The 23,307-nt window shown below is 42.8% G+C and overlaps 2 protein-coding genes across 5 annotated transcripts in view; both read right to left on the bottom strand.

Annotated features, from left to right (window-relative positions):
- Positions 1-23,307, bottom strand: part of LOC108318535 (LIM domain containing preferred translocation partner in lipoma) — a 731,582-nt gene that overhangs the window by 688,765 nt on the left and 19,510 nt on the right. The gene's annotated exons all lie outside the window — the stretch shown is intronic.
- On the bottom strand, positions 9,324-10,889 carry LOC108318536. The gene has a single exon (XM_017549621.2). It carries the CDS (start codon positions 10,436-10,438, stop codon positions 10,073-10,075), a length of 366 nt encoding a protein of 121 aa, XP_017405110.1. The 5' UTR covers positions 10,439-10,889; the 3' UTR covers positions 9,324-10,072.

Raw genomic sequence — 23,307 nt, 5'->3', positions numbered from 1 at the left:
TGGGAGGCTGAGGTGGGAAAATCACCTGAGCCCAAGGAGGCTGAGGCTTCGTTAAGCCTCAATCATGGCAGTGCATTCCAGCTTGGGTGACAGAGTGGGACACTGTCTCAAAAAAAAAAAAAGCACTGTTGGACCACATCCTCTCCAAGCTGTGAAATTTTGGATATATGTGTCTCACCTTCACCTTTAATACATTATCACCTACTAACCAAAATAATTAGACTGTGAGTCACTAAGCTTAGGTCTTTTCCATAGGGCAGTTGGTATATATTCTTTTAGTGTATGATCAGTGTTCATCTATGAATTGTTAAGCTTTTCAAAGATAAGGATCCCATTTTTGTGTAATTGTGTGATGCAGATTTCATTTGTAAACTCCATAGAGTTAACGTTGCTAGCCTGATGAGGTTTTATAGTAATACCATGATGCAGGTGACAAACAAGGACGCAGCATCTTCAATACATCAATGCTTACGCTTCCTGTGACTATGGATTTCTTCCCAGCAGTTCATTCATTCTAACAACCTGCCATTCCTCAAATCCCTTCCATATATACCCTGTGTAGAAGCAGTTGTAAATCTTGTAGAATATTCTCAACGGAAATTCCTCTTTGAGTTTTAAGAATGAATCTGATTTTTCCAAAAGTCACCAAGAAATAATTCCAGTGAATAAGAGCAATGATCCATTTGGAGATGATCATGCTGAATAACACGTGGCCAAATAATTATTATACAAAGATTTTAGGTGATAAGAGCATCATGGCCCTAAGTCATGGAGTGTTGGCTGACCCCTGAGGACTCCTTTAAAGAGGGAGATACTCAGCGAATTACTAGGCAGTACCAACTGTGCAGTAAATCACAATATTAATCTTCCAAAGGCTGCCAAGAAAAAGAAATGTGCTGAGTTAGAGGTGGTACTCCTCTCCCAATTACTACTGCTCCTTTCCAAAAGAACAGAAAAGGTTCTTAAGTAAGAAATGCCAAGTGATCCCCACTAAAACCTAGCACAATTGGAGTCATTGGCACATGTCCTCAAAGATGATGACACTGGCTTTCCAGTTTTCTTACCCTACCAAGAATTCATATAAAATAATTTAATGAAAAGGCTCTATGCATAAAATGTTCAAAAGAGTATTATTTATAAGAGCAAACAACTGGCAATAACTCCTATTCAATAATATGTAAATGGATAAATTTTAAAAATAGTACATCCACTCAGTGGCACAGGAGAGTAGCTATTCAATATATAGGAATTATAAACTAGAATATCTATGAATATTCAGTAGAGAAAAAAGAAAGAGCAAACAAAATTGTCTAGCCTTTAAAAATTGGTGAATAATATTTTAATGACATATCTGCTTTTGAATAATAATAATGATGACTAACAGATAATGACATTACTCAGGAGCTCCAGAAGGGTGCCTCCATAAAGGCCTGGAAATATCTGAAACCATAATAACAACACAGGGGTTTAAATAGAAGGAAGCAATTTGAAACTCGGTTGGGGGGAGAAGGAGGAAACTGCATACAAAATTATAGCCCAAATATGGAGAAACCAGTCTAAAGTAAGAGAAAAAACTGCTGGAACTTGAAGAAGACACACGGAACAGACTCCAAGCAGGCAAGAGAACAATAAGAAAGACAGAAGACATAAGAGATACGGTAGAAAATGCTTAATTTTTTCTCTCAGCAAAAATAAAATACCACCTACAATTCTAAGAAATAAGAAGAAATTATAATAAGAAGCTTATTATCTATTTACTATAGAAATAAAATAAACAAAATGCAGAATGACTCTGAACAACTACAAAAAAATTAGAATGATCTATTAGATTTTGATGCTAAGGGAAAGTTCAGTCTCCTATAAGTGGCAAAGGTGGTGACCTCAGAACCCCAGAAAAGGAAATGAAACCACAGCACATGACTTAGCCCTGTATTGAGCAACATTTACCTAGAAGTCATAATGTAAATATCATTTATTTTTTTAGCTTTTGCAATCAAACCACAGAGCACAGAAGACTTGGTTACATGTATAAAACTATTAATATATACATGTGCATATATGCATGTTTCCATTATAAACCCTAGAGATGCAAAAGGTAACCTAAAACATTATTGACAAGTAAATGTGGAGAGGAAACGTGGAGGGAAATTCTAACATCTTCATCTTACAAAATAGTGAATGAAGCGAAACTGTCAAAAGTTGATACAGCAAGAGATTGAGATTTATGCATATTCTGTAAACATAAAGGAAACCAACAAAGAATAAAAGTAGAAACGTGACTGTCAAAACCTGGGAAGAGAACTGGGAAGGACCAACTGGATACAAATAAAGTCAAATAGGCATATCTAAAAGTAGTAACTCAAGAATGAGAGACAGAAGCATGGTATTTAGAAATAAGATAGTAAGAACGAAAAAAATTAAAAGCAAAAAATGGTTACAAGTGGTTGACTGTGGGTAATGGAACTGGTCTGGGAAGAGATGGGACAGGAAATTACTGTTTTATTATAAACACTTCCATATTTTATTTTTACTATAAACATGTATTATAGCATCTTTTAAATTTAAAAAAAAAAAATCCTAGAAAAAAATTATTTCAAGCTAAAAAAGATTACCAACAGCAGGACTGAGAGGTCACAAAAGTCAAATGTGAAGGGGCTTTACGGGGAAAACCATTACAAGATGTCACTCTTTTGAAGATCATCAAATGCATAACAAGGTCCTCTTTTTAAGCCACCTAGCCCTCTTGTAAGAACTTCTCTTTCCCCTTCTCTGCCCAAGCTCTTTAACTCTCTCCTAGCATCCTCCTACAAAATTTTCAACGCTCTGTGCCCTTCAAGTGTCTTTGCTGGCTTCAAAATAAGAAGCAGTCCCTTATGAAAACTTGAAAATGTAAAGAATCCCTGAGGAAACTCCAAAATCAACAGACATCTCAGGCTGTGCAGCCCGGTGGCCCAGGAGCACACCAAGGCCTGGGGGTTGGAGCTATATTTAGCAGCTCTGGACAGACAACACGCACTCCTGTTCCCTGGAAAGGAGGTAATTAAAGAAGGCAGATTTAGGCCTGAGGTGGTAAGTCTCAAGGAACTATGCCTCCGGGCAATGCCAACCTGTACCCTGAATAAGGAAAGAGGAATCCACAGGCTGACGCTCCTTTCCTACACCAGCTTTTCTTGTCTCAGGTTTCTAAAGCCAGGGGAATGCCAGTTGCCAGCCTGAGCACTTCTCTTCTCATTTAAGACCCATTTATGGGCACCCACTCTGTGCCAGGCTTCGTGCTGAGTGTTGCAGAGAGGGGAAGAGATGAGCCAGAACCTTGACCTCAGGGAGCTGACGGGTAAGATGGGTGTAAAAAGAACACATAGCATTAGGTCAAAAATTATCCACACCAGGAGAGAAGGGACAGAAGGGAGGCTGCTGCGTGCTGGGATTTCTAGGGAGAGCGTACGAGGAACCATGAAGAGGCCTGACCCGAACAAATGGAAATGACTGAAACATGTGAAGAAAAAGTAGCTTTCTGAGGCCGGGCGTGGTGGCTCACACCTGTAATCCCAGCACTTTGGGAGGCCAAGGTGGGCGGATCACTTGGGGTCTGGAGTTCGAGACCAGCCTGGCCAACATGGTGAAACCCTATCTTTAAAAAAAAAAAAAGTAGCTTTCAGGAAGGTGGAAATTACACAAGCAAAGGCACAAAGTCAGCAAAGTGTGGGGTACACAGGAGGAAGAGAGAGTTATCCACTCTGGATAAAACAAGGGCTCGTGAAGAAGATTAATGTCCATGACTCACATTTACCAGACTCGACGGATATTCTCTCCTTCCCTGCAACCTGTGCAACTGGGTCAGAATATTCCCCCCGGCTCCCCCATCTCACAGATGAAGAACCTGAAACTCAGGGAGGAGAAACAACTCTGGCTGTAAATTAACAGAGGACAATTTCAAAACCAGGCCTCTTTGACTATAAGACTCAAGTCCTTTCCTCCTCTACCATCAAAAGAAGTATAAAAAGAAGGCATCTCTGCAAACAGAGGTAGAAATATTCCAGAGACCGTGTACAAATATTTATCAGAGTTCACAGCAGCACTCTCATGGACGTCATTTTTAGGCATTTCCAAAGTTTCACACTGTACCTGTGACTGTGTTTAATAGCTCTCTCTCATTATGTCCAAGACCCTGTCACCATCTCAGCATTGAGAGCCTTTCGATTCCTAGGTACTGACACTGCATTAACCTTTACCTGCACCAACCAGTCCCCCTTCCTGGAAGGCCCTGCCCAACCTCTCCTTCAGGCTAATTCTTAGTCATTATTAGCGGTCAGCTCAGCTTGCACCAGTCATAGTGGCCTCAATGTAAATGTTTATTGAATTATAGAATGTACCCATGTTCTTTCTCTACCATCCTGGGGGGAAAAAAAAAAGTTTACCAAAGTCCTATTAACTTTAGAAAGAAGCCCAGGAGGCTTACTCTTCAATTCCTTTTTATTCATTTATTATTCAACGCTCACATTAGGGTCTGACCTGCTTTTCCCACCACACAGCTCAGGATGGTGGCCAGATGCCACCCTCCTACAACCTAAGGGCATGCCATAGAGCCTTCAAAGCCCAGTTCAAATCCAATATTTAAAAAACAAATTTCCAGGCCGGGCGCGGTGGCTCAAGCCTGTAATCCCAGCACTGTGGGAGGCCGAGGTGGGTGGATCACGAGGTCAAGAGATCGAGACCATCCTGGTCAACATGGTGAAACCCCGTCTCTACTAAAAATACAAAAAATTAGCTGGGCATGGTGGCGCGTGCCTGTAATCCCAGCTACTGAGGAGGCTGAGGCAGGAGAATTGCCTGAACCCGGGAGGCGGAGGTTGCGGTGAGCCGAGATCGCGCCATTGCACTCCAGCCTGGGTAACAAGAGCGAAACTCCGTCTCAAAAAAAAAAAAAAAAAAAACAAATTTCCTGGTTCATTGAACACATCCCTCTTGTAAACTCCCCAGGTGCACACTCGTCTCTTTCCCCATACTCCCTGGTACTGGGTAGTTTACCTTTCAATGAGAGGATGGTCTCCCTCCCCTCCTGGGTGGGGAGCTCCTCATGGGATAGTTCTCATATCTGGGGCCTGTCCAGAACCAAATGCAGGGCATGTGGCAGGCACTGAGAAAGCACAGCAGCAGGACTCTCGGTGCTGGAAGCAGGCTGTGAAAAGTCAAATCCTTCAGAGCCTCACCAATGCCTTATCCACAGACTTTTACCCCAAGTATATTTTATAATGACAGAATCCTGAAATTCTATGACAGAATCTTCCAAACAAATTCACATCTTGGAAACCCTGACGAATTAGAATCCCAGAGGCATTGCGATGGCCAGTCACATCTTCTACTTGATAGTCTCCCACCAAGAGGTACCACGGTCCCTGCCTAAACACCTCCAGCAACTGGAAATCTTACACCAACTGATACAGTCCACTCCATTTCTGACATCCCCTGCCATGGGTCCTTACACACTCGTTCAGTCTATCTCTGTGGGCTTTTTCGTTAAATCCCTAGGAGCGGCAGGTTAGAAGGCAGAAGCGTGGAACCAGCTAGGGAAGCAGCGTATGAGAATCCAGGTCACGGACTTTAAAATCAAGCGGAACTGGGTTCACATCCCAGCTTGCCACTTGTAGGAGGTCACAAAACCTCCCCAGTGCTTCCCTTAGTCCCACCCCTCCCATGGCTGTTATAGGATTAAGGGAAATGATGTAGGCAAAGTGCCTGGCCCAGTGAGCACTAGGTAAATGGCAGCTCTCAAGTTCATTAGTTCTGTTCTGGCTTCCCATTCCAGTTTACCACATAACCAGAGCGCTGATCCCACCCTTGGCGTCTACATGAAGTCTCTATGCCCTTCCATAGGATGTCTTTGCAAAGCCTCAGCTGATGTCTCATTCTCTTTGTCACTGGCTGGGCACAACTAGAAGCTGGAAGTTGACCAGGGTTTCCATTACTGTGTCTGACACAGAGGGGACAGTGAAAAATGACCAGAACAAAGCTTCTTTCACTCCTGCCTCTAAGGGCTGTCCGTGACTCTGCAAAGGTAAAGGAAGACCCCAGATACCAAAGCAGCTGCCTGAGTCACTTAAAGCAGTTGCCATTGATGCTCTTCAGTGCCTCGAGCCTCTTTAATCAGCCCCAAAAGCAGACACCAGGAAGGCAGGCAAAGGTGGAAAGGGAACAGAAAAGATCCTGCAGGACTTAGTGTATGTTTTCTACACTCCCAGCTGCCCAATGAGGCTCAGAGATCTGAGGATAAGAGTTCAACCTCTTCATCCAGTTCCACTTCTACCCCAACCCTGCAGGTCAGAAACAGCTCGGGTAAACGTGAAGGGCGTCCTCAGGCAGACAGTACAAAATCTACGTCCGGCCTTGCTATTGAATGCATGTGACCTTGGGATGCTCACTGACCTGTTTGGGCCTCACTTTTCTCATCTGCACAATTAATACTGGCCTAGACCACTAGTTCTTAACCAGCAGTGTGCAATGGAAACACAGAGGGAATTTTCTCTAAGTACTCTTGGCCCCGTCTAGCTAGTCTGATTCCAGACTGGAGTAAGAGCTGGGCATGTGTGTGTATATACATATATATAATGGATATATATATAGGCTTTTGTGTGTGTGTGTGTGTGTGTGTGTATATATATATATACACGTGTGTGTGTATATATATACATATATATGGATATATATAGGTTTGTGTGTGTGTTTATATATATACACACACACATATATATGCACATATATATTTATATATGTACATATATTATATACACACACATATATACATGTACCTATATATTATACTTCTTCTTTTAATTCTTTAGCTGGTTAAAAAAAATCACTGGACTTGAAGATCCCTATATTGTCTCCAGCCAACACCATCATGTCTCACCCTCGGAAGAATGTGTGTAAAGAGCTGGGCATAGAACTGGGCACAAAGCAGGTGCGAATTAAATATTTGCTCCCTTCACTACCGCAACTACTCCCAGCCAAAAGCAATGGCAGCCATGTAGATCTCAATAGGCAAGATGGCATCTGGTGCTATAGGGGAAACAAATTGTGTCAGTCAATTAAGGAATACCCATGGTCTATTCACAGAAGTTCCCACCAATGAAAAGAATGAGGTAGGGATGACAATAAATAAGGATGTGATGAATAAAGCAGAGATGAGCTCTAGAATAATGCTTCTCAAACTTTCAGGAACATCTAAAGACACAATTCTGGGGTGAGGCTGAGAGTCTCCATTGGTAACAAGTACTAAATGATACCGATGCTGCTGGCCCAAGGAGAAAACCTGGAGTTGCAATCTAAATGTAGGCATTGTGAAAGGATGAACTTGCAGCCTAAGGCAATCTTTCCACACAGATTTGCTGAGCATCTATTAAGCACCACTCAGGAAATGTGCTGAAGGTGGAAAGACAAAGAGCAGTAAGACTGAAGAAAGAGACATCTCAGCAAACACTCACAATAAAATGTGCCTTAAATTCTGTATCAGAGACCTGGCCAAAATGCTGTGGGCATCTCAGCAGAAAGCCAGTGATTATATCTGCATTGCCTAAAGCAGAAAACCGTGAGAAACCGTGATGAAGTAGTTACATTGTGAAAGAGAACAATTACAAAATAGTATGTACAGGGCCAGGGGCAGTGGCGTGCACCTACAGTCCCAGCTACTTGGCAGGAGAACTGATTGAGCCCAGGATTTCCAAGGCTGCAGTGAGCTATGATCATGCCACTGTGCTGCAGCCTGAGCAACAGAGAGTGACCCTGTCTTTAAAAAGTAATCAATTAATTTTTAAATTAATTAAATAAGTTTTTTAAAATTGCTTTAAAAGTACGTACAGGATTATTCCACTTTTGAGGCTGGAAGCAGGGTGGCAAACTGGTATTCATACAGCTTAGTACGTAGAAATAATTTTTATATAGTTAAAAGGATCTTGAAGCAGCAGCAGAAACAAGAGGAGGAGGAGACAAGAAACCACGTGTGGCCTGCGAAGCCTGAAATATTTACTAACAAGTCCTTCACAGAAAATGGCAACCTATAGAGTAGAAAGGTGGATACACAGATCTAATTATGTAGCAAATTTCACACTGATTGTTGCAAATGATTGCAGGCGGTTTTTATTTTCTTCTACTTTTTCTATTTTTCTTTTTTTTTTTTTTTTTTTTTTTTTTTTTTTTTTTTTTTTTTTTTTTTTTAAGATGGAGTCTTGCTCTCTTGCCAGGCTGGAGTGCAGTGGTGTGATCTCAGCTCACTGCAACCTCTGCCTCCTGGGTTCAAGCAATTCTCCTGTCTCAGCCTCCCCAGTAGCTGGAATTACAGGCATGTGCCACCATGCCCAGCTAATTTTTGTATTAGTAGAGACAGGGTTTCACCATATTGGCCAGGTTGGTCTTGAACTCCTGACCTCGTGAACCGCCTGCCTCAGTCTCCCAAAATGCTGGGATTACAGGTGTGAGCCACTGCGCCTGGCCTATTTTCTTCTTTATGCTTTTCCATGTTTCTATCTTTCTCCAAAGACAACATGTTCTTTCTGAAACTAAGGGTGAAGAAGTTATTGTCCTTTGTGCAAGGTAGTTCACATTCTAATAATCTACCTTAGAAAATGAAATCATAGGTGCAGGTAAAGAATTTTGTAAGAAGGATGTTGACCACAGTGCTATTTATAACAATGAAAAATTACAATTATGGTATATTCTTAAGATGAAATCATATACAGCCATTCAAAATTACATGTACAAACAATTCTTAATGCCATAAGAAACTGCTCATGTTCTATTGTTAGGTGAAGTGGCAAGATATGAAAATGTTTACATAGTAATATTTAGTCAGTAAAATGCAAATGCACATAAAATCACGAAAAGCACTACTAAAGAAAGAATATCAGAAACATAAACAATGCATGTGTCTAAATAGTGATTTATGAGTGATGCTCATTTTCTTTATACGGTTCCATATTTTTGAAATGTGTTATTACGAGTAGGTCCTACGCTTATAACAGAAACATACCACAGATAGTAAGTTGGGGTTTATTTTTGCCTTCAAGTCTTCTTGAGGAAATATAAGGAGGTTCAAGAAGGAGGAAACAGCTATGCTACACTTCAAGGGATAAGTGAACAGTCTCCAGATAGAAACAAAGGGGAAGGGCCCTCAGGCCATCGGGGCAGCATGTGCTGCAAGAGAGTGAGACCAGGGACACACTCAGAGTAGCAACGGCGGCCTCTGGCTGTCCCCTGCCAGGCATGCTCATGGCTCTGTGACGCACTCACAGAGTATGCCTGGCAGGGGACAGCCAGAGCAAACCCTGGAAACAGAGGCAAGGTCAGATGATAGCAGGGCAAGGCGTGCACAGCGCGAGAGATTCTACCCATGGGCTACAGGAGTGAGAAGACAAGAGGCCAGCTGGGAAGCCGAAGGACAAATGCCTTCCCAGACACCTTTAACAAAAGGAGAGTCAGGGAGCACAGAAGCCCGCACCAGCAAGGGCAGGAAGATTGTAAGTGTCTTACGCTCATTGCCACTTGCAAAACAGTTCTCCTTAATTTTCTTCAAACAAGGCTATGCATATATTGGTATTCAGAAATGAAATTTATTAGTAAACCAAATCAGTACATTCTTATTGGCTAAGCATCACTAAGGAGCCATTCTGACTTCCTCCTAAAAGTGGAAACAACCAATGATCCCCCATCTTGCTTCACAAGTAATTTCTGACCTGTCAGGCACAGACACCACACAAAAGACAACAAGGACTGAAGGAGTCACTGTCTGTCAAATGGACCCAAGGCAGGATGAGGCTGAGTGGAAGAGGAGGAAGAATAAGAAAGGCTCACTTGGGGTGGGGGGGCGGGGAGGGAAGATGCTGCATGTTAACTGCTGGTCTCACTGACTCAGGATGCCCGTTTCTCACAGCCAGAGGCCACAATTTTGGAGGAGACAAGAGACTGCAGAGAGGCTGTGCTGAAGCTCACTCCATGTCTGGATTCCTGGCAGGGTAAGAAACAGAGTTCTAGTAAACCAGAAGGAATGCTGCTGGCAGGAGACAGACCTCTCAAGAGGGCTTTAAATGGAAATACGAGAGCGAGAGAGGAACTGTAAGTGCAGCAAATGCACTCGGCAAACAAGTGTGTCGCAGATGTGGGCACCCCAGAAGGGGAGCAGCTCTGGAGTCACAGGGGAACCGAGGGAGAGGGCGTCAGGTGGCCCTCCAAGCCCGCAGGTGGCAATGGGAACAAGACAGGAAATGAACTGGAGAGCTGAAGGCAGGGGCCTAGGACGTGGCCGCAGGGCTGTGATGGAGGGCTGCTCATCAGAGGCACAGGTCAGATAAAGAAGCTCCACTATGAAGACAGGAGGCAACGCAAGGTCACAGCTGAGGATTCCATCCATGTCTTCAAGGTGGCAAACAAAAGCCTTGCAGGGCAGCATGCTTCTATGGTCATAGGGAATGGGGGGGGGGGGCAGGATACGTAGACCCCATATCAATGCTTTGAAAACCTCTCTCTGTGTGTCTCTCTCCCTCCCAGTCTCTCTCGTGCTCTCTCTGTCTCTCTCTCTCTCTCTCTCTTTCTCCCTGGCCTAACATATCTGCATATGTTATGTTATAACAGAAGCACCAATCTGCAACGATGATGCATTCTCTCAACCACCCTGCTACTAGGAACCTTCCTCCATATACACACAGACAGCAGTATTACGATACTTCACCCCCTGCCCCAAGTTGGCTTTCAAGTCTGTTTCCTCTGTGGATCACAACCTCCTAGACAGTCCAAACGTGGCTGTATTCACCTCTAGTCCCCAGTCCCTGGAACAGCAGACAATAAATATGGAATCAACAAGTGTCCCAATGGGCGCAGTGGCTCACACCTGTAATCCCAGCACTTTGGGAGGCCAAGGCAGGCAGATCACGAGGTCAGGAGATCGAGACCATCCTGACCAACATGGTGAAACCCCGTCTCTACTAAAAATACAAAAACATTAGCTGGGCATGGTGGTGCATGCGTGTAGTCCCAGCTACTCAGGAGGCTGAGGCAGGAGAATTGCTTGAACCCAAAGGCAGAGATTGCAGTGAACCGAGATCGCACCACTGCACTATAGCCTGAACGATAATGCGAGACTCCACCTCAAAAAAAAAAAAAAAAAAAAAGTGGCAAGTTTCCTTGCTGCCACACAAATGGGCTGCGAAGCTCATTTTGCAAAGTGCAGAATATCTGATAGATTCTCACACTGACTAAACAACAGTGTGACCTGAAGTTAAGAGAACCATAAAGGTAAATGATTGCCAGAAGTTTAATCCAAACAAGGCAGACCAGTATGATGCAACAGGCAGAAGTCAAACATTGGGAGAATGAGAACGTATTCTCTTGAGCTGTGATGTGAACAAACAGAGATTCCAAATCTTAGAAAAGCAAACAGTCAGCAACCAGCATGGTGCTTACAGTAGTCCCTGGGCAACAGAAAAAAAGGAGATAAATGAAGACACATGGGCAATCACCCTAAGGGGGTCTCTGCAGGAGGAGGAGAACTAGGACTTCCAGAGAGAAATGAGGAGAAGCACGAGGAGGGGGCTGGGAAAGACGCTTCCCTGTGGGCACATGGTGTCCTCCACTGGGGCCAGACTTCCCAGCATGCCTCACTCTCCCCATCTGTGAAATTGGCTGAATCCCTGAGGTCTCTCCCAGCACTGACTATCAAGCAGCAGAGAACCTGGAAACTCTGGGAGCTCCATCACAGCCTTGAATCCCCGTCTAAGTGAGACTGTGGGAGGCTCACCCTTCTTATACATGTAAACTGAGGGCACTGCAGTGTCAGCGTCATCAAAGCTCCCAAGTACACCTTTGCCAACATCTCTAAAGGAAAAGAGCATGCATGGAATTGGCCAGGACTTAGCACCATCTAAAACATGACACAACTGTGCCCATAGTCACATCTTCCCAGCACTTCTCTAGTATAACAGGAAGTACCTTCCTACAGACAAGCACTTTAACCCTTACTCCAGCCAGAATAGGTAACATCAGCATAATCACCATCATTACTCTCGTTTTATAGATGAGAGAGCTGAGGTTCACGTGAGACCGTATCTTCCTCTTCCCAAGGATCCCCCAGCTCCTAGCCAGGCCTCTCCCAGCTCCTAAATCAATCATGAAGGACTACAGCAATCACATTCAGTACTTTTCTGATCTAGTCTCTTTGCCACTAAATAAAGGCAGAAATCAAGGTGGCAGGATCAATCCTGCATCCAAATCACTGTACTGTCTGCCATCCTCCCATGCCGGTCCAGGGAGCAGAACTGAAAATGTGCCTCAAGGCCACAATCCAAAACAGATGCCATCATCCTGGCCAGATTCTCCTACCATGCTCCAAGACTGGCATCCATCTCCCTTCAACCAGCCCTCCTTCCCAGGCCTGGGTCTGTCTGCTACCTTGCCATGAAAATGAGGACATCTCTACTGGACTGTAGGCAATCCCCTCACTGGGTTGGCCCACCCATTCAACCATCACTGGACCACCCCCCAGGCGAGCTATCCCTTCAGACACGGAGCCTCCTGCTGCCTAGCTCTTTCTACCAGGCCTCCTCCTCAAATCAATTCCACCGCAGCCCAAATCTTGCCATCTCCCAAGCAGATTTCCACTTCTTCCCAATTTCTATCCTTTCTCTAGCTCACTACTGCTTTCCTGTTGCTTAGGCTACGTCTACTTCAAATTACAGCTCAGAGAAGGCAGTTGACTTGTTCAAGACTACACAGCCATTCAGAGGCAAAGCTGGGGCTTGAACCCAGCTCTCCCAATTCTTAGCCTTGTGTTTTCCATTAAATCCCAGCTGTCTCTATCACACTGCTCAAGAAGCCACTGGTGCCTGAGAGGGTGCAGACCACATCTTATTCTCTTTAGCAATGACTATAACAAGGTCTATTATTCGTGGTGTGTACACTGAGGGCCAGGTACATGTTCAGTGACTTCCTGCAGCCCTAGGAGGGGTGAGTGTCTTTGTTTACAGATGACAAATGTTTTCAGACTATGGCACTGCTATGCCACTAGTCTAAATACAGTTCTGAACACACAGCAGTGGTCAGTAAATGTGAGTTAACTGATTTTTTTTTAATTGGTTGAAGAGAGGCTAATGGAAAGCCCTGAAAAATAAGTTTGTGACCAGATCAGGCAAAGGGGGTAAGACCCAGCTATCATTCTGCAGTAGAACTAAAAATAATATTGTTCCAGAACAATCTCTCATGGCGATGTGAAACAGGCCATGAGTCGGGATGCCTGGTTTTGACTCTACCTCACCCGACAGACTGTGCGACTCTAGGCAAATCTTTTCTATTTCCAGGTCTTGTTTCCCCATCTTTATTTTTATTTTTATTTTTTACAAAAGAAATAAAGCAAGAAATCACAGAAGCTGAACTAGATCATAGGTTCTCTTCAACATTGGTAGCACGTGTGAGCTTCTAAGAAATGTAAATTCAGGGGTCCCACCCAATCTACAGCATCAGAACCTCAGGGACGGAGCCCAGTAAACTCTCCAGAATGACCCTAACGTTCCTTCGAGTTTGAGAACCATTAGACTAGATGATCTCTATGATCCTTCCAGCTCCATCACTCTGAGAACCTCATGCTTTCTCAATTCAACAGCATCAAACTCCTCCGAATTTTGCCATTCTGATTTTGAGTTGGCATGAACTTAGGGTCAGCTGGCTCTCTTATCTGGTCATGTCTGACGCTCCCTCCTGTGATTAATAGAAAAGGCCCCAAGAAACAGACAGTATACTCCACTGCACTTCTTTTTTCCATTTACCACCTCAGTGGTATGCATTCTGTTACCATATTTTTTTAAAAAAATCAACATGTACAAAAAAGCCCAACTATAAGCTTTGGGGCATCCTGGTAGTATCTTTTTAAAAACTGGAAAGGGAGTGTACTCCTCAGTCAAGTCAGTAAGGAACTGCAGTAAAATCTGAAAAAATGGGGCCTTTCTGAGCCCAGTGATCTCTTCTTCGTATAAAGCCAGTTGAAAGAATAAGAGAGCATTTGCGTTCTATACCAGAAATACTTGTAGAGTAACAAACCATTTCTTGCTTGGCCCTTACATATCAAAACAAACAAACAAATCCACATCAATGTTACAAGTATAAAAACACATCCCAATGTGTGAACTCTCAACAAATGGGCTCGTTACTGCTGAAACAGTGCCTGTGACTTTACTGTGGAATGAATTCTACTCTAGGTGTGGCATGGTGGCTCACACCTGTAATCCCAGCACTTTGGGAGGTCAAGGCAGGCGGCTCACTTGAGGTCAGGGGTTTCTCACCAGCCTTGGCAACATGGCAAAACACAATCTCTACTAAAAATACAAAGAAAACTAGTCAGGTGTGGTGGCGGGCACCTGTAATCCCAGCTGCTCAGGAGGCTGAGATAGGAGAATCTCCTGAACCCAGGAGGTAGAGTTGCAGTGAGTCAAGAACCCACCACTGCACATCAGCCTGAGTGACAGAACAAGAATCTGTGTCAAAAAATATAAAATAAAATAAAATTCTACTCTAAAGAAACTAAATCTGAGTCTAGCGTCAGCAATGTCAAACCTGTCCATTCATCCAACAAATGTTCACTATGTGTTTACCAACTTCCAGGCAGACAGGAATGTCCTAAAGAAGTAAAAAGTCGATCCAAGATGGCCGAATAGGAACCGCTCCGCAGTGTAGTTCCCAGCAAGAACTACACAGAGGGTGAGTGCCCACCGCATTTCCAAACAAATTTTCACTGCCCACAGACCAGGAGATTCCCAGGCCGAAAAGTGTCACAAGTTTTCAGCATGGCAGTTTCAGCCAGTGCTGACTTGGCACAAAGAAACTCACACAAATCTGGGAAGCCGTGACACAGTCACCCATTCAGCTGAAAGGGAGGGGGCAGAGACAGGGAGCCAGGCAAACTGGCTCAGCGGGTACCACTCCCACAAAACAAGCAATCTGAAATGCTCTGGATTGAGAGTTTTGCAGCAAGCACAGCTGGATCCAGGACGGTCCAGCTCAGTGCAGGGAAAGGGCAAACACCACTACTGAGGCAGTCTGCCACTACCAAGGTAGATCACACAGCAGCTGGGCAGAGCCTGCAGCAGCTTAGCAACACCTCTGTTGGCAGACTGTGACTAGACTACTCCGTGTGGGGCAGGGCATCTATGAAAAAAGGCCGCAGCACCACAGGAACTTATAAATAAAGCCAACCTTCCTAATACAGAGCACCTGGGAAAAGAGGTGGTTATGAGTTCCACTGCAGCAGACTTAAAAGTACCTGCCCAGCAGCTCTGCATGGAACAACGGAGCTCCCAGCACAGCACTTGAGCTCCTATAAGGGACAGACTGTCTCCTCAAGCAGCTCTCCAACCCCCATATACTCAAAGAGACACCTCATAAAGGAGAGCTCAGGCTGACATCTGGCAGGTATCCTTCTGGGACGAAGATAACAGAAGAAGAAACCAGCAGCAACCCTTACTGTTCTGCAGCCTCCATGGGTGATCCCCAGGCAAGCAGGGCCTGGAGTGGACCTCCAGCAGTCCTGTAGCAGAGGGCCCTGACTGCTAGAAGGAAAACTAAAAAACAGAAAGAAATAACTTCATCATCAACAAAAAGGACGTCCACTCAAAGACCCAATCCAAAAGTCACCAACTACAAAGACCTCAGGTAGATAAAGCCACTAAGATGGAAAGAACCCAGTGCAAAAAGGATGAAAACACCAAAAACCAGAACACCTCTCCTCCTCCAAGGATCACAACTCCTCACAGCTAGGGATCAAAGATGGATGGAGAATGAATCTGATGAATTGACAGAAACAGGCTACAGAGGGTGGGTAATAAACTTCTCAGAGCTAAAAGAACATGTGCTAATCCAATGCAAAGAAACTAAGAACCTAGGAAAAAAGTTAGATGAGATGCCAACTAGAATAAACAGCTTAGAGGAGAATATAAATGACTTGATGGAGCTGAAAAACACAGCACGAGAAATTTGCAAAGCATACATAAGTTTCAATAGCCAAATCGACCAAGAAGAAAGGATATCAGCGACAGAAGATCAACTCAATGAAATAAAACAAGAAGGCAAGAATAGAGAAAAAAGAGTGAAAAGAAATGAACAAAGCCTCCAAGAAATATGGGATTATGTGAAAAGACCTAATCTACGTTTGATAGGTATATCTGAATGTGAGGGAGAGAATGAATCTAAGCGGAAAATACTCTTCAGGATATCATCCAGGAGAACTTCCCCAACCTAGCAAGCCAGGCCACCATTCAAGTCCAGGAAATACAGAGACCATCACAAAGATATTCCTCAAGAAGAGCAACCCCAAGGCACATAATTGTCAGATTCACCAGGGTTGAAATGAAGGAAAAAATGCTAAGGACAGCCAGAGAAAAAGGTCAGGTTACCCACAGACGGAAGCCCATCAGACTCACAGGGGATCTCTCCACAGAAACCCTACAAGCCAGAGGAGAGTAGGAGCCAATATTCAACATCCTTAAAGAAAAGAACTTTCAACGTAGAATTTCATAACCAGACAAACTAAGCTTCATAAGCAAAGGAGAAAGAAAATTCTTTACAAGGAAGCAATTGCTCAGAAACTTTGTCACCACCAGGCCTGCCTTACAAGAGCTCCTGAAAGAAGCGCTAAACTTGGAAAGGAACAACCAGTACCAGCCACTCCAAAAACGTACCAAATAGTAAAGACCATCGACGCAATGAAAAAAATGCATCAACTAATGGGCAAAACATCCAGGTAGCACCAAAATGGCAGGATCAAATTCAACATAACAATATTAACCTTAAATGTAAATGGGATAAATGCCCCAATAAAAAGACACAGACTGGCAAATTGGATAAAAAGTCAAGACCCATCGGTGTGCTGTATCCAGGAAACCCACCTCACGTGCAAGGACACATATAGGCTCAAAATAAAGGGATAGAGGAAGATTTATCAAGCAAATGGAGAGCAAAAAAAAGCAGGAGTTGCAATCTTGGTCTCTGATAAAATGGACTTTAAACCAACAAAGATCAAAAGAGACAAAGAAGGGCATTGCATAACGGTAAAAGGATTAATGCATCAAGAAGAGCTAACAATCCTAAATATATATGCACCCAATACAGGAGCACCCAGATACATAAAGCAAGTTCTTAACGACCTACAATGAGACTTTAGACTCCCACACAATAATAGTGGGATACTTTAACACTCCACTGTCAATATTGGACAGACAAATGAGAAAGAAAATTAACAAGGATATCCAGGACTTGAACTCAGATCTGGACCAAGTGGACCTAACAGACATCTACAGAAATCTCCACCCCAAATCCACAGAACAAACATTCTTCTCAGCACCGCATTGCACCTACCCTAAAATTGACCACATAATTGGAAGTAAATCACTCCTCAGCAAATGCAAGAGAACGGAAATCATAACAAACAGTCTCTCCGACCACAGGGCAATCAAATTAGAACTCAGAATTAAGAAACTAACTCAGAACTGCACAGCTTCATGGAAACTGAACAACTGGCTCCTGAATGTTGACTGGATAAACAATGAAATGAAGGCAGAAATAAAGATGTTCTTTGAAACCAACAAAAACAAAGACACAATGCACCAGAATCTCTGGGACCCATGTAAAGCATGTCTAGAGGGAAATTCATAGCAATAAATGCCTAAATGAGAAGTGAGGAAAGATCTAAAATCGACACTCTATCATCAAAATTGAAAGAGCTAGAGGAGCAAGATCAAACAAACTCAAAAGCTAGCAGAAGACAAGAAATAACTAAGATCACAGCAGAACTGAGGGAGATAGAGACAGAAAAAAACCCTTCAAAAAAATCAATAAATCCAGGAGCTGGCTTTTTGAAAAGACCACTAGCCAGATTAACAAAAAAGAAAAGGGAGAAGAATCAAATAATGCAATAAAAAAATGACTAAGGGGATATCACCACTGATTCCACAGAAATACAAACTACAATCAGAGATTACTACAAACAACTCTATGCACATAAACCAATAAACCTGGAAGAAATGGATAAATTCTTGGATACTTGCACACTCCCAAGCTAAAACAGGAAGAAGTTGAAATCTTGAATATACCAATAACAAGGGCTGAAGTTGAGGCAGCAATTAATAGCCTACCGACCAAAAAAAGCCCAGGTCCAGATGGGTTCATAGCCAAATTCTACCAGACATACAAAGAGGAGCTGGTACCATTCCTTCTGAAGCTATTCCAAACAATCCAAAAAGAGGGAATCCTTCCCAAATCATTTTATGAGACCAACATCATCCTGATATTAAAACCAGGCAGACTCAACAAAAAAAGAAAACTTCAGGCCAATACAGCTAGTGCTCGACTTACGACCACAATTGGTGCCAACAGACCGGTCATAACACGATTTGGTCATAAGTTGAGTAGGCTATATGTACAGAACTGTGAAATGATGTTATAAAAATCTTTAAGTCATATTTTATCATAATTTTCTTTCATTATTGTTATATATCATAATTTTCTTTGCTCATTTTATGCCATTTGTATCATCTCTACACCATTTTGTTTCTTATTTTCACATTCGTCAGGTTTAAGTAAAACACTGCATTACCAGTACAACTGGTTTAATATTTGCAAAACATACAAAATTACAAAATACAGGTGCATACAAAAATACAAAATACAGGTGTAAAAAATACCATAGGAAACATTTTTCCAATAGCAAAACATATCAAAATATATAAACATGTACGAAACATTTTATTGGCCGCTGGTGCTTGGCTGCGGATCGTTGATGTCGTCATCTGAGGCAGCAGTTGGGGTTACCGGAGTTGGTTTTTTCATAAACGTGGTGAGCTTTGTCTGAATTGTATGTTTCTTTTTTCCTTCATAAATTTCACGATACGAACAAAACACATCATGCACCATCCGTTCAATCCTTGCAAATCGTTCGATGTTTGGGTCCATTGCTTCAAAATGTATAAGAAGTTTATTGGGAGGGGTTTGATGAAAAATATCCAAGACACAAAACACAAATTGCTGTACTGAGTCTGGGATAACAGTTGAAATGGTGCACGCGGAGATGGTAGTGCTGCCGGAAGCTGGTCCGCACTGTCATAAGCCCAGCTGGGCAACGTTTGCACTGCCAGACGCGGAGCAGTCATGGCTAGCGATTGTGGTCGTAAAGTCGAATGGTCATAAGTTGCATAGGTCGTAAGTCAATCAATACCTGTATCCATGATGAACATAGATGCAAAAATCTTCAATAAAATACTGACTGATTGCAACAGCACATTAAAAAGCTTATCCATCACAATCAAGTAGGCTTCATTCCAGGGATGCAAGGCTGGTTCAACATACACAGGCCTATAAACATAATCCACCACATAAACAGAACTAAAGACAAAAACCACATGATCATCTCAACAGATGCAGAGAAGGCCTTTGACAAAATTCAACAGTCCTTTATGCTAAAAACTCTCAATAAACTAGGTATCTAAGGAACATATCTCAAAACAATAAAAGCTATTTACGACAAACTTACAGCCAATATCATACTGAATGGGCAAAAACTGGAAGCATTCCCTTTGAAATCCGGCACCAGACAAGGATGCCCTCTGTCCCACTCCTATTCAATATAGTATTGCAAGTTCTAGCCAGAGAAATTAGGCAAGAAATAAAAATAAAGGGTATTCAATTAGGAAAAGAGGAAATCAAATCATCTCTATTTGCAGATGACATGATTGTATATATAGAAGCCCCTATCAGCCCAAAATCTCCTTAAACTGATAAGCAACTTCAGCAAAGTCTCAGGATACAAAATCAATGTGCAGAAATCAAAAGCATTTCTATACATCCATAACAGACTAACAGACAGCCAAATCATGAGCAAACTGTCATTCACAATTGCTACCAAGAGAATAAAATACCTAGGAATACAACTAAGAAAGGATGTAAAGGACCTCTCGAGGAGAACAAATCACTGCTCAAGGAAATAAGAGAGAACACAAACAGATGGAGAAACATTCCATGCCCATGGTTAGGAAGAATCAATATCGTGAAAATAACCATACTGCCCAAAGTAATTTATAGATTCAACACTATCCCCATCAAGCTACCAATGACCTTCTTCACAGAACTGGAAAAAAACACCTTAAACTTCATATGGAACCAAAAGAGAGCCTGCATAACCAAGACAATCCTGAGCAAAAGAACAAAGCTGGAGGCATAACGCTACCTGATTTCAAACTATACAACAAGGCTACAGTAATCAAAACAGCATGATACTGGTACCAAAACCGAGATATAGACCAATGGAACAGAACAGAGGCCCCAAAGGCAATGCCACACATCTACAACTATCTGATCTTTCACAAACCAGACAAAACAAGCAATGGGAAAGGATTCTCTATTAAATAAATGGTGTTGGGAAAATTGACTAGCGGTGTGCAGAAAGCAGAAACTGGACCCCTTTCTAACACCTTACACTAAAATTAACTCCAGATGCATTAAAGACTTAAACATAAAACCTAACACCATCAAAACCCTAGAAGAAAACCTAGGCAAAACCATTCAGGACATAGGCATAGGCAAGGACTTCACGACTAAAACACCAAAATCATTGGCAACAAAAGCCAAAATAAACAAATGTAACCTAATTAAACTCCACAGCTTCTGCAAGCAAAAGAAACAATCATTAGAGTGAACTGGCAACCAAGAGAATGGGAAAAAATTTTTGCAATCTACCCATCTGACAAAGGGCTAATATCCAGAATCTACAAAAAACTAAAACAGATTTACAAGAAAAAAAACAAACAAACCCATCCAAAAGTGGGCAAAGAATATGAACAGACACTTTTCAAAAGAAGACATATATGAGGCCAACAAACATATGAAAAAATGCTCATCATCACTGGTCATTAGAGAAATGCAAATTAAAACCACATTGAGATACTATCTCACACCAGTTAGAATGGCAATCATTAAAAAATCTGGAGACAACAGATGCTGGAGAGGATGTGGAGAAATAGGAACACTTTTACACTGTTGGTGGGAGTATAAACTAGTTCAACCATTGGGGAAGACAATGTGGCACTTCCTCAAGGACCTAGAAATAGAAATTCCATTTGACCCAGCAATCCCATTACTAGGTATGTATACAAAGGATTATAAATCATTCTATTATAAAGACACATGCACACATATGTTCATAGTGGCACTGTTTACAATAGCAAAGACCTGGAACCAACCCAAATGCCCATCAACGATATACTGGACAAGGAAAACGTGGCACATATACACCAAGGAATACTATGCAGCCATAAAAAATGATGAGTTTGTGTCCTTTGTAGGGACATGGATGAATCCAGAAACCATAATTCTCAGCAAACTGACACAAGAACAGAAAATCAAACCCCAAATGTTCTCACTCATAGGTGGGTGTTGAACAGTGAGAACACATGGACACAGGGAGGGGAGCATCACATACTATGGTCTGTTGGGGGTGGCCAAGGGAGGGGGTGTAGGGAGGTCAGGGAGGGATAAAATAGGGAGAAATGCCAGATTTAGATGACGGGGGGAATGAAAGTAGCAAACCACATTGCCATGTGTGTACCTATGCAACAATCCTGCATGATCTGCACATGTACCCCAGAACCTAAAGTACAATTAAAAAAAAAAAAAAAAGATGTGAAAAGTCCAAAATAAGACAGACATATTGATAACTACAAGAGAAGGTAAGAAGTATTCAGTGCCATGCCGGCAGTACTGACAAAGGGCCATGGGACAATAAGAGGAAGTGGTTATTTCCCGCTTAGGGGGAATAGGCAGAAATCAAGGCTTGCTTCATGGAAGAGGTGGCATTAATATGCTGGACCTAGAAGATCAATGTGATTCAAACAGGTAAAGATGGCAGGGGAGGGTAATCCAAACAGAGAAAGTGTTGCAACAAAGACAAGAGTGGGGGAAAGCAATGAAGATGAGATTCCAAAAGTCAGTTGGCCTCATTCATTAAGATCATAAAAGACAGGATAAGCAAGATATACAAGGGATTTATGTCTCCATGGCTCAGCTCCTTCACCCAGCCTCCTGGCTAGAGATGTCCCTCCTCCCCCATCTCTCCAGGCTCCAGGGACAGGACTGTGCACCTGCTGCCTCACACGCGTGCTGTGCCTTCTCTGCCGCCTCGTGCCTGCGCTCCCCGGGTATCAATGCCTGTGCACGCTTCGCTGCGCTTGCTATGCCATGTCTTTACACTACTGTTTTCTGTAATTTATAAAACACATACTGCCCACGAGTTTGTATTTTTAATTCCTCTAAGAAGTTTTGGGATCCAATTTGTGTGAAAGTCAGACTGCAACATAATGTAGTATTGTATGATAAAAACCTCCAAGAATAAAAACAGACAGGACATCCTGCTTATCAGATGCTCAAACTCTGGTTCCATTCCTGAGTGTCACAGATTTCCTCATGAATAACTCTTCTTGGTTTTGCATCAGCTTGTCCCAGTCTTCTTGAAATAAGTTCTAGGGACAAAATTTCCTAATTTTCAAGACCACTTTTTTCAGACATTGCTTGAGAACCTGCCATGTTCCAGGCTGTGCTGAAAGTGGGCACAATGGCTCACTTAACTTTCAGGAGGTAAAAGTGCGGTATTTTGTGAGAGTTGAGTCCTGTGAGACATTACTGATTGCTGAACCCACTTTACAATGAAAAATGAGTGGAAAGGTGAGGAAACCTGGATCCAAACCCAGATTTTGGGGAGTCCCCAATGGCTGCTCACTCATTTATTCCACAACAGGAACTGGATCAAGAGATCTTGAAGACCCTTTTCTGACCTTCTCTGGGCTTCCAGCTTCTCCCAGCACTGTCGCTTCACTTTTGGGGGCCTCAGTTCCTTCCCCTAAGAACGAGGAGACTTCATGGCAATGATTTTTTGAGCCCTACTTTGCTGGAGTCCTTCTACCCAGGCTGGAATGCAATGGCATAATCTCAACTCACTGCAACTTCCGCCTCCCAGGTTCAGATGATTTTCCTTCCTCAGCCTCCTGAGTAGCTGGAACTAAAGGTGTGAGCCACCACACCAAGCTTATTTTTGTATTTGTTTGTTTAATAGAGACGGGGTTTCTGCATGTTAGCCAGGGTGGTCTCAAACTCCTGACCTCAGGTAATCCCCCCACCTCAGCCATTCAAAGTGCTGGGATTACAGGAGTGAGCCACCACGCTTGTTTGTAATAGGATTTTCTATAAGGAAACCTCCTCCCAATATTAAGGAATATGGGCCGGGTATGGTGGCTAACA

This window comes from Cebus imitator, unplaced genomic scaffold (genome assembly GCF_001604975.1).
Source record: "Cebus imitator isolate Cc_AM_T3 unplaced genomic scaffold, Cebus_imitator-1.0 Scaffold220, whole genome shotgun sequence".
NCBI classification, from domain to species: Eukaryota; Metazoa; Chordata; class Mammalia; order Primates; family Cebidae; genus Cebus; species Cebus imitator.
The sequence above is the reverse complement of the archived record's forward strand: the minus strand, read 5'-3'. Positions and strand labels throughout refer to the sequence as shown.

What these genes read in the sequence shown, in the direction of transcription:
- LOC108318536 (XM_017549621.2), bottom strand. Translation starts at nt 10,438, where the DNA reads ATGCTGCCCTGCAAGGCTTTTGTTTGCCACCTTGAAGACATGGATGGA.